The sequence below is a fragment of the Cephus cinctus genome, unplaced genomic scaffold, assembly GCF_000341935.2.
Source record: "Cephus cinctus unplaced genomic scaffold, Ccin1 Ccin1_scaffold1550, whole genome shotgun sequence".
NCBI classification, from domain to species: Eukaryota; Metazoa; Arthropoda; class Insecta; order Hymenoptera; family Cephidae; genus Cephus; species Cephus cinctus.
In genome coordinates this window covers 27,847-40,400 of record NW_014333868.1, presented here as the reverse complement: position 1 = coordinate 40,400, position 12,554 = coordinate 27,847, and the positions used below count along the sequence as shown (strand labels likewise).

Genomic DNA, 12,554 nt, shown 5'->3' with positions numbered 1-12,554 from the left:
CTGAACGTACAATAATGCTTGACGCAGGACGGTGTGATAACAGTCGCTCTAATATATAACTACGTATCCTTAATTAAAGACAGCCATTGCAGGAGCATCCACAAACATTACGTTTTACCATACTAATTGGAAAAAAAAATTCAGTTGGCAAATTCATAACACTAATCGTAACAACGTAATTTCAAAATCAAAGGAATCTAAGAAAAGCATTTCACTTTATTTTTTTTATTTTTTTATTTTTTTTCTAATTTTTTGGTACAACGGTACCAGATGCCTCGGGTGGCGTCGCGACGCAAAACTTTTCTCGGGAAAACTCGTCTTCGAAGTTTTCGCCTGCCCGTCTCACGACAGATGTGACGCCCGTGGAGGATGATATTCGTTGCAGTTTGCCAGGCGTGCAATATCCGTATGGGCTTATATGAAGAAAGGCGCCTCACATTTGGGGGAAACAGTTGGTAGTGAGCTCGAATAGACTGTAGGGTCTAGGGATATCTTGTAAAAAGAGTCTAGTGACTTTTCTTGTACTCTCCAATGCCCGAGGACTCTTTAATTTCTCTTTGGCCTCCGTTACCATCGTCAGACCTTTTTTTTTTCTTCTCCACCCTTCCGGAGCCATAATCGACCAAAATTATTTTAATAAGGACGCGGCATTATTTTCTATACGGCTTAAAGGGTAAATCTACCCGTAGAGCCACTCTCTTCCCATTACGATACCCGTTTACGCTAGAAGCCATATGCGTACTCATAGACAAAGTGTGTATAAATCCATCGAGGTTTCCCCGTTGCTTCTTGGCGAATGAAAAATATACTGTATTATAATAACGCGCGTATTAAGTCACGACTCGTGATTCATTACCGTTTCAATTTATTTATAGACTTTGTTTTTTTTTTTTTTTTTTTTTTTTTTTTTTTTTTTTTTTTTTTTTTTTTTTTTTTTTTTTTTTTTTTTTTTTTTTTTTTTTATTATATTTTCAGAGATCTTTATTACGCGAACGTACCAACCCACCACTTTCGCCTTGAACGCTTCAATTGCTTTGCCAGAGAAGCCAGCTGTCCTGTACCGATAGGAGTGAGACAGAGACCGAGAGAAAAAGATAGAGAGAGGTGGAGAGCGGTCTGCGACTTGTCAGACGACGACGTAAGGTTTACCCGAACGTCAGTTTTTTTTTTTTAAATTTTTATGAAAGATACGTTTTTTCGCGTTTCCTTTTTTCAAATAAATTTTGTACCGTCAATTATGTAATTAATAATTGGTTAAAATTTCCTTTGTCCTTAGTCGATAGATCGTCCCGAGCTAAATGAGTCCCGAAACGACTCGGGACGTCGACTGTGTATATCCGACGCCGGGCGTCGCGAAATCCGTACGAGGACGCCAGACACGAATTGGCCGTCGGACATTGCGAGTTGGAGCGTTCAAAGAGAGAGAGAGAGAGAGGCAGGAGAGTCGCGATAAATATACGTGAAATTAGGTAAAAGTGTAAAGGAAAAAGGACAGAGAATGAAAACGTACGCGGACACCCGGTGCATATCGCTCGAAGAAAATCTGGATCGACGCCAGCGTCCATTAATGCACCGACGTACCGACTCTGTTGAATTAGTCGATTCCCAAGGATTTATCCCTCGCTAAGACCCCCGTCTTCGACTGCGTAAAATTTAAGTTAAAAATTTAATTAATTAATTTATACAAGACGCCATCTTCCTTCGTATCGCTAATCACCGCAGCATCCCTGTATCTGTATCTTTTATCCTGTATCAAGTTATCACCGTCTCGTGTATTTCCAGTCCTGAGGGTTAAATCCCGCCTCGTTCAATTGACACTCGATTATCGATAACGTCAGGAGCCCCCTAACACGTGCTTTAACGAAGCGCCACGTTATTTCCTCGAGGTACCACGTACCTACGTAGAGATACGTATCCAGTACCCGGGAAGCCTGAATTCTCACGGGCGCGACACACGGTAACAAGAGACAGAAGGAAAGTGCACACGGTGGAACATTTCGTTTCTACGTAACGGCCGAAAGCATTAAAGTCATCACGCGTTAGAATACTTCTCCGTCTTATGTATTTTTATTTCCTTTTCGACCGTTGGCACTTGTCGTCCAGCAATTTAAAGAGTGCCACCGACAAACCTCAAAATAGAACTGGAGCCATTTTCGTGCGTACCACCCTTTGCGTATCTTCTCTTCCTCTTTCTTCTCCTATCTTGCTACGTTTCTTTTCTTTCTCTTGCTCGTACACTTTCTAACATCCTGCGTGTATATATACGTGTGTAAATCGGCTTGCTTAACATACAGCGTCTTCGGGCTGTAAATATTAACATCGTTGGACGCGCGTGTTCAGTGACGTCTTGTCGAAGAGAGAAGGATACGGCGTCACGGGAAATGAAATAAACGGGTGAGAGAGAGAGAGAGAGAGAGAGAGAGAGAGAGAGAGAGAGAGAGAGAGAGAGAGCATTAAAGAGAAGGATGTAAAAAAAGGGATAAGAAAAAGTTTAAACAGGGGCATACGAGGCGGGCGAGGGGAAAGAGACTACAGATGGAAAAGTGAATAAAAACGAGAGGCACGCGTCACGAAGACCCAAAGCCGTGAATCATAGCGACGTTAAAAGATCGGATTGCGCGACATTGCTCGGGATTATTAATTTAATTAAAAAATATCGTTGCGCTGATAACGTTGAGCCGGCTGACAACAAAATTTAATTATAAACCTATACTGTTACTTTTAAGATTCGTATATCTCTAACCATCATATTCCAAGTTTTCAAGATCAATAATGTATCGTTTCTGTCCTGTTGTGCGTGTGTGAGCTGGGCTGGACGAGAGCGGGAAGGTGTATGAGGAATTCGTAACGACATGTGTGCATATGCACATAGGTATGATGGCTAACCCAAATAGATAATGAGAAAGTAAAAAAGCGGGTTCTATCGACTTATAATACCCGCCTATGTTAATAATATCGCGTCGCTACATAGATAGCAGTCGTAAGGTGGTTGGGCGACGGGCGTTCGTCGTCTGATATGTATACGAGCGGAAGCCTCAAGCTGCCTTTTCATAGACGCCGTATGGGTAGGACGTTGCGTGTACGTTTGAACGATGTAACAGAATGTATAGGATTGTGGGTATTTTATATGCTGTGTAGATATATAGATGTAGATAGAGGGAATAGTACCTTCCCAGTACAATGAGAATCAATTAACGATATTGTACCGGGTAGGAATTTTATCGTAGTGAGATTGAGTCCTGGGCGCCCTCGTAAAAAGCCACGGTTTTCACGTTGTTTTGTCTAGTGGCTCCCCCCTACCAGGCGGACGGTTGCTATTCCGTCGCTGTCGAAAGAAGACGGAGGGCGGTGGGGTAAGGAAAGAGACTAGGCCAGTCGGAGTCCTTTCCAGGGAAGTAAGAAGAACGTATTTCGTGTTTCCTTCTTCCGTAAGAGAATGGCTAAGTGGACAGCAGTGGAAGTCGCGAGTAAAAATATTTTCATGGGTCATAGAATACGGGGATTCCCCTTTTTCGTAGTACGAGAAGCAGATTCGTAGGAGGCAACTGATACAAAGTGGAACGAAAAGGGAAAAAAGGGATAAGGAGTGTCGGTCGACATTGTGCTACAGTATTTTCCTCGAGGTTGGCACTATTGGCCCCGACGCCACTGCGGGCAGAGCCACGCGACGGGAACGACGCCGACGGCTAACGTACAACAGGATGAAACAAAGTGCGCCGCGGATCTAAGTGGTCCGCCACTAAATTTCCTTTATAGGTCAGAGTCCGATGTCTTCCATTTAACGTAACCTAACCCAACCCTATACCCCTTGCAGATGGAAGCAACACCTCGGGAGAAGACCGACCTTCGACCTTTTTCCTTCTGGTAGGACTGTTAGGGAAAATTAAATTCACGATCTGTCGTCGAGTTAGACGTTTGCTTCGTGGTATAGTTACTTTCCTTGACTGTACACTGCGAACGTTATCTCTGTCTCTCTCTCTCTCTCTCTCTCTCTCTCGTTCTAGTTCCGTGCTTATCTATGACCCTCTCAAGATTTCGTATTCTATCGGATCCTTTGGTCGACATTTAAATTCACTCGTGGTCCTCCGATTCCTACTTTCCGTGACGGATGCTGCCCTTTTACTCGAATACAAATCTCGTGTCGTTTCACTTTGTGTTTCGTCCGTTTTCCGCTAGAGGGCAGCACTCGCGCTCTAAGGACTCCGGCATATGTCGCTGGGTCCGAGGGTAAATTTCGTCAGTCGCGTATGTGCTGTTATTTATCTCTATCATCGGCCCTGATAATTAACGCCGGAATTTCAAGCAATTTCACGGTCAGCCCTGCGGACGCGACGGCGGGCCGGCAATTTGCAAAGGATTAAGTTGTAAAAGTTACGGGTTATATCGTCTTTTAAGAGCTAACCTTGCTGAGTACTAAACTAAAAATTCTCGTAAAACTCGAGCGGACGAGCAGTGACCACAATTCTTAGTCTTGCCAACAGCAACGCTTCTGTTCGGCGAATGTATTGGGTATAGGATTCTCATGTATATAAATACAGTATCCCGCTATATATATACAGTATCGACAGGGTATAAGAGGATGATTCCCGTGGGTGCCTTAGAGAGCTCAGCATCCTAGGGCTTCTCCAAAGCGTACAGGATTCTCGATAGGTTCTATAGCTTGAGGTACGGATCTGTTCGTTTTATTCGGTGAACTGGTATACCCATTTGCGCCGTGGCGACGCGGGAAAAATGTGTGAAGCGATAAAGAGGGAAGTTTGGTGTGAGGGGGAGTGATCGAAATGTTGTGAAATTAGAAAAAAAAGTGTTCACGGCGCACACTGTGCGTCGTTCAACTTTAGGAAGATGTACATCGAGTCGTGTCTTTTCCTTTATGTGGGGCTCTTCTCTCATTAAGGGATTGCTGCTGGGCGAACGTTGGCGTTACTAGGTTAGCGGAAACCTACTAGCGCACCACCTTGGGGATTACCCTTTCTTTATGGAGTACGTAAAGCTCTGCTCAGGATCACGGAGGACACATGCAGGACCTGTATCCAGTTCAGTTACGTGGGTGGTGGCCAAGTAAGTTGTCTAGTCTCTGTTTCTCGTAGGACTTTTACAGTGATGAAAGTAAAGTGTGGCGATGCAATGGTACGACGCAGGCGGGAGGGGGTTGACGCGGTTGCTATGGAAATAAATATACAAACAAAAATATGGCCGCCGATCTAACCACTGGGACGAACGGAATGCTTTTTCTACTGGCACTTTCAGGAGAAACAGTCAAAGATAGGCCGTGAGGAAAGAAAGAGAATGAAAAAGGCAATTTTACGGCGGAAGAGATGATTCGCGGCCTGCCGTCATCCGCTAGCAAAAAAGGGGCCAAGAAAAGGCAATTTGTATTTGAAAGTTAAATGGCCGCCGCCGCGGTGCTCGGGACGACCAGACACATTTTCATAATACTGCCTCTCTTACTCCGTCACATTCTTCTCGTTCCTCGTCCTTGTCTGCTGCTTCTTGAATCCCACGGCACTGAGCAATGCCAGTGAGTAACGGTGAGAACCGATTATCTGCAACCCTTAATCTCACTGCTCTCTTAACTTTCTTCCTCCCCTTACGTTTCGACGCTATCATCTCACGAGCGAAATTTGACATTTAAATACCCCTAAAGGCATTTGTCGATTATCCGTTTCCACCCTCTCTGTTATACTTTATTACAGCCCCGCTGTACTTCTGGGGAGGGAGGTCGATGGTCGTGGCTGCCACAGAAAAAGTTTGAAAAAAAATAAAAAACCAAATTACGTAGTTACAGTAGAATGACGATAATTGTGAAAATTATTTAAATCACTGGACGAAATGATGACAGGGGGGAGACTCGTAACGAGGGTGTTCCTTGTCCCATTAAAAGAGAGACAGGGATTTTGGGGCCCCTAAAAAAAATTGTATTAATATGTTTACAAGACCAATACGGGGATTGGATATGCCTCAATAGAGAATAGGGCCCATCATCCGGACCATCCATACATATAGGCAGTGGATCCCTGATTCAGATATGGGGTCGATCCTAAATGATCCGGATCACCGACGATTCCGTTTCAATCTCCCTGATCAAAAGTACCGACGGCGTACATAGCTCGACGCCGACGACGTCTCTCCACTACGACGCTATTAATTCCCACCCGTTATTAAGCAGGGACCAGCTAGCCGGGCAAAATTGCCAAACGAACACATACTGTCATGTTCCAAGTGGGGAGGCGTATTTGAACGATCGATCATTTTATTTTGTTTGTACGTCGGTGAATTTATAAAATCAAATTTGTGATATATGATCTATGACGCTCGTTGATTTTTTAAACAAATTATTACAGACTTTTTGACTTTTTACATGAAAAAAAAATATATTATTGAAATTCCTCTATAAAATTGGATATAGGATCTACCATCAAAGGGTTGGCGTTTGTGTTACGTACCTGGTGTGTGGGGGGATTGCTGGGAGGGGGTGGTAGGGTGGTACCCCTGATAATTTAATTATTCCTGTACCATTTGCTGGAATCAACATTCGTTTCTATTAATTTTTACATGCAGTTTTGAGTTTTAAAAATAAAAATTATTTATTAAAATTTCTCTATCAAATTGGATATCATGAAAGGGTTTATAATGCGTGGGATGACTGAAGGGGGGGAGGATTTGTAAGATGGTACCTTTGATAATTTAATTCTTGTACCATTTTATGGAATCAACATTTGTTTTTATTAAATTATTTTTACATGCAGTTTTGAGTTTTAAAAATAAAAATTTTTTATTAAAATTCCTCTATCAAATTGGATATCATGAAAGGGTTTATATCTTGCTACCAACCTGGTATGCGTGGGATGACTGAAGTGGGGGGGTTGGTAGGGTGGTACGTTGGCGGTGGGTGAAAAGTGGGAGTTTCACATATGTGTATCTAACGTTTCCACGTGGGGACGGGTATAAAATGAAACGAGTAGGTGAAACCCCATATATGCCACCCCCTGCTACGAATTACCGTTGCTCTTAGCCCATACGTGTCCGAGCATTTAATGTAGCTCCTGGACCCGCCGGACGACGACGGCGCCTGCTTCGACGTCGGCGTCGGTTTTTCCATCCATCCAATTCCCTTTAACCTTCGTATCAGGAAATACAATAAGTGTCGAGGCTGAGCTTGAAGTCTAGGCTAAGGCTAAGGTGAGTCGAGGACCGTTTTCTTCAGTATTCCCCATGCCTGTTGCTTCCTTCCAGTCACTTGCTGAGGCTGCTAACCTGACCCGACCTAACCTCAAACCGTATCATACCTAAAAGACCCTGAAAAGATAAATCTGATTCATAAAATGTGACAGGTATATCGTGTGGGATACACAGTGGACATACGGTGTGAAGTTCATTCCAGATTCAAGCTCGTGACGATCGACCGATCCCATGAAGTTGGCTGCTTAATTGAATCCGTTAATTGTACGAGCGATACTAGGGACGTAACCCGACCTCACGGGTGAACTCGTCTGCCGTATTAGGTCGGATTGTCATTTGTCATTGTCAGTTGGTCGATTACGTCAGGTCCCTTAGCTATTCTGTGTCATTCTGACCCAGGACGTTGCACCGGTATGCCATCTCGCAATGGAGATCTTTTGTATCGATAAATATCGATTTACGCACTACGTTCGATCTGTCGACAGCTTCACGTTGCTCTCTCGTATTTCTTTGAGCTTTTATTTTCCACGAGAAAAAATAAGGAAAGGCGTCCCACCCAGAGCAGTCGTAACCGACGCTTCTCTCGTGGCGTCGATTTTTTACGAAGGTAGGCTCATACATTCATCTTTTATATAAAAATTTAATAATTCCGACTTACGAAATGATTGATTCTGTCTCTCCTTTTCTAGCGCACGCTTCAGTATGTAATATGATGGGAGCAAGAAAGGTTGAGGGTGAATCCTGGCGTGGTAGCAGCCAGCAGTAACTGCGAAAATACGGTCTGTCAAATAATATGAAATCGAACAAGAATTTCTTTAGACTTTTTTTTTCCTTCTCTCATCTCGCAAGTTTACTTCTTCTTTGATTCCAAGTCAAGTCCGCGGCGCGTGCTTCCAATTCCCTGAGACATTCGAGCCACTCGAGATATCCAGTCTGCACCTTTTAGCCTCCTCACAGGTGTTTTATAGGTAACATAACCTTAAACGGCTGGCTCGCCACGTCACTGATTCTCGGGACGTCGGCGCCATTCCTTGTACAAGCATAAATATGCGGATTACGTATTTACGTAGATCTGAAAGTTCATTGAGCATATATTTATGTAGTATAGATGTATACATACATACTAAGCTGACTCTCACCAGAGCTTTCTCAAAGCTTTGAGCTATTTTTTTATTTTGATTTATCGGCCTGTTATTTCTTCACGCCATGTTACAGTTATAATTTTAATATCCATTCGAACGGTACGAGTGTAATGTTCGTGATTTTCTAGGGATAAGGATATAAGAATTTTTACTTTTTCCTCGGTAGATTCTCATTCGGATCCGATGTCATCTTCGAGCGGGGTCTCGGCAAAAATTGGCTCCCTTCTTAGCGCGACGAAAAAATTGTCAGTAAAATTAATGCGATTTCATTATCGGGCGCGGCCGAAACGAAGAATTTGTTGGCCTTGTCTCCCAGTCGCCCCTTCGATCCTAAGAAGCGGATTTTCTTGGTAAAAAAAGTCAGGGACGGATTGCCGTGGGGTTTTGTCGACGGAATCGAGGGTGCCTAGAAATCACATAGTATACACGCGCACGTGTGAAACGTTACAGTTCGTATTTGTAGGATACGTTAGGTTAAGCCCATTTGTCTATACGTTCCTCAGTCTCTCACCCCTCCTAATCCTTACTGCGTTCGAAGGATCAAGGGACTTGGGTATCAAGAAAAAAAAAAGCCAGACCAATAGGACCCACGAGGGATCTCAGTTCATTTTTCCTTCTGTCTAGATTACCGTCGGTACATTATTTGAATATTACTTAGTTCCTTGTTTACGTCATTCTGCCGTAGGATGTCGCCACGATCGCCGCTCTTTTCTATTCGCCCACCTCGCTAACCGAATTCAGTTCCGCGCCTGACGTATTGTCATTCCGATATATAAGTTTCTTGCGGGATTCAATCGAGAATTCATTTTATCGCGCTTACCACTGTCACGGAGTACAAAAGTAACACGGCTACGTGATAATTTTCTTACTGTCAGTGACACTCGTGATCATTTCGTGAACTGTACGTCGATATTAATGAATTTCAATCTAACCGCCAACGAGGACATTCTCATGCTAATTCTTGATTACCCAGAAGGTTCTGGGCCACGTTCTCAGAAAGTACTCGCAGACAGTCTGCACGTGACAGTGGCACGGTAAGCGAAGGCGTGGGTCTGTATGCAAAGAGCCGGGAGTTATCGGAAACGAACTGTAGGGCCATGAAGCAAGAATACGCGGATGCTTATTTATATTCAAATAAGCTCGACGTCCTGCGGGGACATTGTTTACTCCGCAAACTTCATTATCGACAACTGCTCCCGTGTAACGGACGATTGTATGGTAATTCATTGCTCTGAATTAGAGGACGCTACATACGTATTTACACGACTGTACGCCGATCGTGCCAGACGTCTCGGCTACCTATCGCCGGCGTTTAGACGAAAAAAAAATGAAATAGACAAAAAGTGAGTCGGTGCGACAGAGGATGGAGAAGGGACGAAAATAGTGACGCTGGCTAGAAAACGGCTTTATGGCACTGCCAGAGAATATTCCTTTACCAGGAGTAACGAAAGGGACCGTATCCTTAGGTCCTGGGGAGTCTCTCCTACGTTTCTCGAAGAATAATGGCGTCCAGGGTGCCGTGTCAGTTTATGGTACCCGAGTTTCACGCACGTACACGTATGTCTATCTTATATTCTATATGTACGGTCGTAGCTACGGACACGATTCTGTAGACACTTTGTCCATATGTAATAACATTTTTACTTCTGGATATTTCTTTCGCTGTACGCCATTTGAAAATGGAACCGTAAGGCTCTCTTTGTTTCTTATTTCATTTTTTAAGTCTTTTTTTTTTCTTTTATTTGATTTCAGGCAAGGCCGTGCCCTTTGTCGAAATGACCGTCGCTCACGCATCGGTACTCACTATTCTGGCCATAAGCTTCGAGAGATATTACGCCATTTGCGAACCCCTCAGAGCTGGGTAAGTTTTCCATGAGTTTCTTTTTTCTTTCTTTATACGTCCTTTTTCCCTCTCTCTCTCTCTCTCTCTCTCTCTCTCTCTCTCTCTCTCTTGCTCCTTACTCAAACTTATTTCTTTTCCCACTCGTCGGCGTACCATCAAATTTCCATTGGGAATCGTCCACGGAGAAAGCTCCGCGCTAACCATCATCCATTGCGAACAAGACCATTTCTCAGTGACACGCCTTTTAATATATATTGCCTTGCTTTTATTATTGCCATTGCTATTCTTTAATTGAACTTTTTCTTTTATCAGGTACGTGTGCACCAAGGCAAGAGCTACGTGGCTGTGTCTGTTGGCCTGGGCGGCAGCCGCTCTCTGTACCAGGTAAGCAAATCATGACTAATATCGATCGAGATCCTTTTTTTTTTTTTTTTTTCATAGTAAATTAACAATCGCCTTTTCAATTTGAGCGCATGCCATCCTTTTTTCTCTGAGATCCCGAAGTGTCAGCCATTCGGCGCATGCGCACTTTGCCATTATACATAAATCAGTGCACATATCAACTGACGGCAAATCAAGATGGGACATTCGTTCTCCCGCTGGCTGACTCGTCGTGATTTTGTCTTTTGGAAAAATTTTTCTTTTTCTCCTCTTTTCTTTTCGCGAGACTGCGTAAGTCTTTCTCTCTCTCTCTCTCTCTCTCTCTCTCTCTCTCTCTCTCTCTCTCTCTCTCTCTCTCTCTCTCTCTTTCTCTTTCGTACATACAGACCGTCACGTCTGCGCCTTTCTATAAGATAACCGTCCCAGCGCAAAAGTCCGCTCACGTAGACCGTCCTGTTACATCATCCCCGACTTAGGGGCTGTAACTCTTTCGGCAGATGAAAATCTAAGAGGTCACTGACGTTTACGTTTTCTCACGGAGCATCTGTATTTATATATCTACGATCCTGTCGAGACTCCCACGTAAGCGTCTCTACTCGTCGTCACGTGATATCCGATCTGATCGCCAGTGAATTAGAAGAGCGCGCAAGCTCTGCAGGAGGTGCGACAGGTAAAATAAAAAAAAAAAAAAATGCACGCCGAAAAAATAATTTCCTCATTAAAATTTGAAAAGTACCTTGAAATATAAAAAAAAAAAATACTCAAAATTTCTTCCGACGCTCGGCTAATTTGCATCGAGAGGGAAGAATAGAGTAGAGACGTAGATGAGAAAAATGATCCTGGCACTTGGCTTATCGATGCGTCTGTCCTTCTCGTACGCACGCAACCGCCCATAAGTCCGTCTCTCTCGCACTCACGGGTGGTATAGAAAATCATAAAAATTTTAGGCCCAAAAATTTTACCACTCGTCGGTCACTCGAATTCGATAAGGAGTATCGCTTGTAATTTTCCGTTATCAATTTTGTCTGTCGCCCTTTTTTTTTTTTTTTTCCAGCACATAAATATTCGTAAAATCGTAACTCCCTATATCGTCTCGATTCAACGTACGCGCAACGTCGACGTAGCCTCCGTACAGATTTTCGCGAAGAAAATCGACTCACTCGTAAATCTCTTACCAGCAGCAGCTACGCTGCAGCCGCCATCTTTCGCGTTCACGCGCGGTTTACTTCCGCGAGCCCCTTTAACCTGTGTTTATGCGCGTCCGTACGTACCGGCGGACGGGCTTTATGGTTTTGGACCGCAGTATACACGATATACCCTCGTCCCAATTTCCGTTTTAAACTCCATTAAATGCAGCCGCTTTCCGTGCCTTTGTTCCTCTGCCACCGGCAGGAATTTGGCTCGTGCATCTTCGTGTACCCTCGGCACTTTTATAACCGCGTTCGGCCCCCCCTCGCCCCCTCCCTCCCCACTCTCTTTGCCCACTTTTTATCATTGCAGTCGTACCAGTGCTTTATGTCAGAAAACAAAAATTTCCACGACACACCCCCTATGTACCTTATCCGCATCTGTGGGATATTGCGGTCGCCATTTCTAATGGTGAAAAAAAAAACCTGATCGACCCTCGAGCTTGTCTTTTACTCTATGTACGATGGCGGCGGGGGTACCAATTGGGCAAAGATTGAATTCAACGTTGGGGGATGAAAATTATTTTTTTTTCTTTTTCCTTCAGCCTCTTGTCCGGGACTCTGGATGGTACCTAGATACGTGTTAGATATACAATACTCCTGGGGACCTGCGGACAAGAAACTACCCCTGCGACTTGCGAATTTCGTCCAAGAGGATCCAGGAGGGGGGATCATCCCCTACCGTGAAAATAGCCAATTAATCGCTACGGAAGGAGGGACCCGTAACAGCTCGGCGTTGAAGAACTTTGGATTTTCATGGAATTCCCGCGCGACGGTCGCAAACCTCCCTCCCCCCTCCTGCCAGCACCCCCCCCCCCC

General features: G+C 44.1%; 1 protein-coding gene across 22 annotated transcripts in view; it reads left to right on the top strand.

Annotated features, from left to right (window-relative positions):
- Positions 1-12,554, top strand: part of LOC107273246 (growth hormone secretagogue receptor type 1) — a 35,064-nt gene that overhangs the window by 12,508 nt on the left and 10,002 nt on the right. For all 22 annotated transcript variants that reach the window (XM_015751235.2, XM_025090550.1, XM_025090548.1 and 19 more), the window contains 2 exons: positions 10,077-10,185; positions 10,480-10,551. In XM_015751235.2, coding sequence (XP_015606721.1) covers positions 10,077-10,185; positions 10,480-10,551 — 181 coding nt within the window. The remainder of the gene's footprint in view (positions 1-10,076; positions 10,186-10,479; positions 10,552-12,554) is intronic.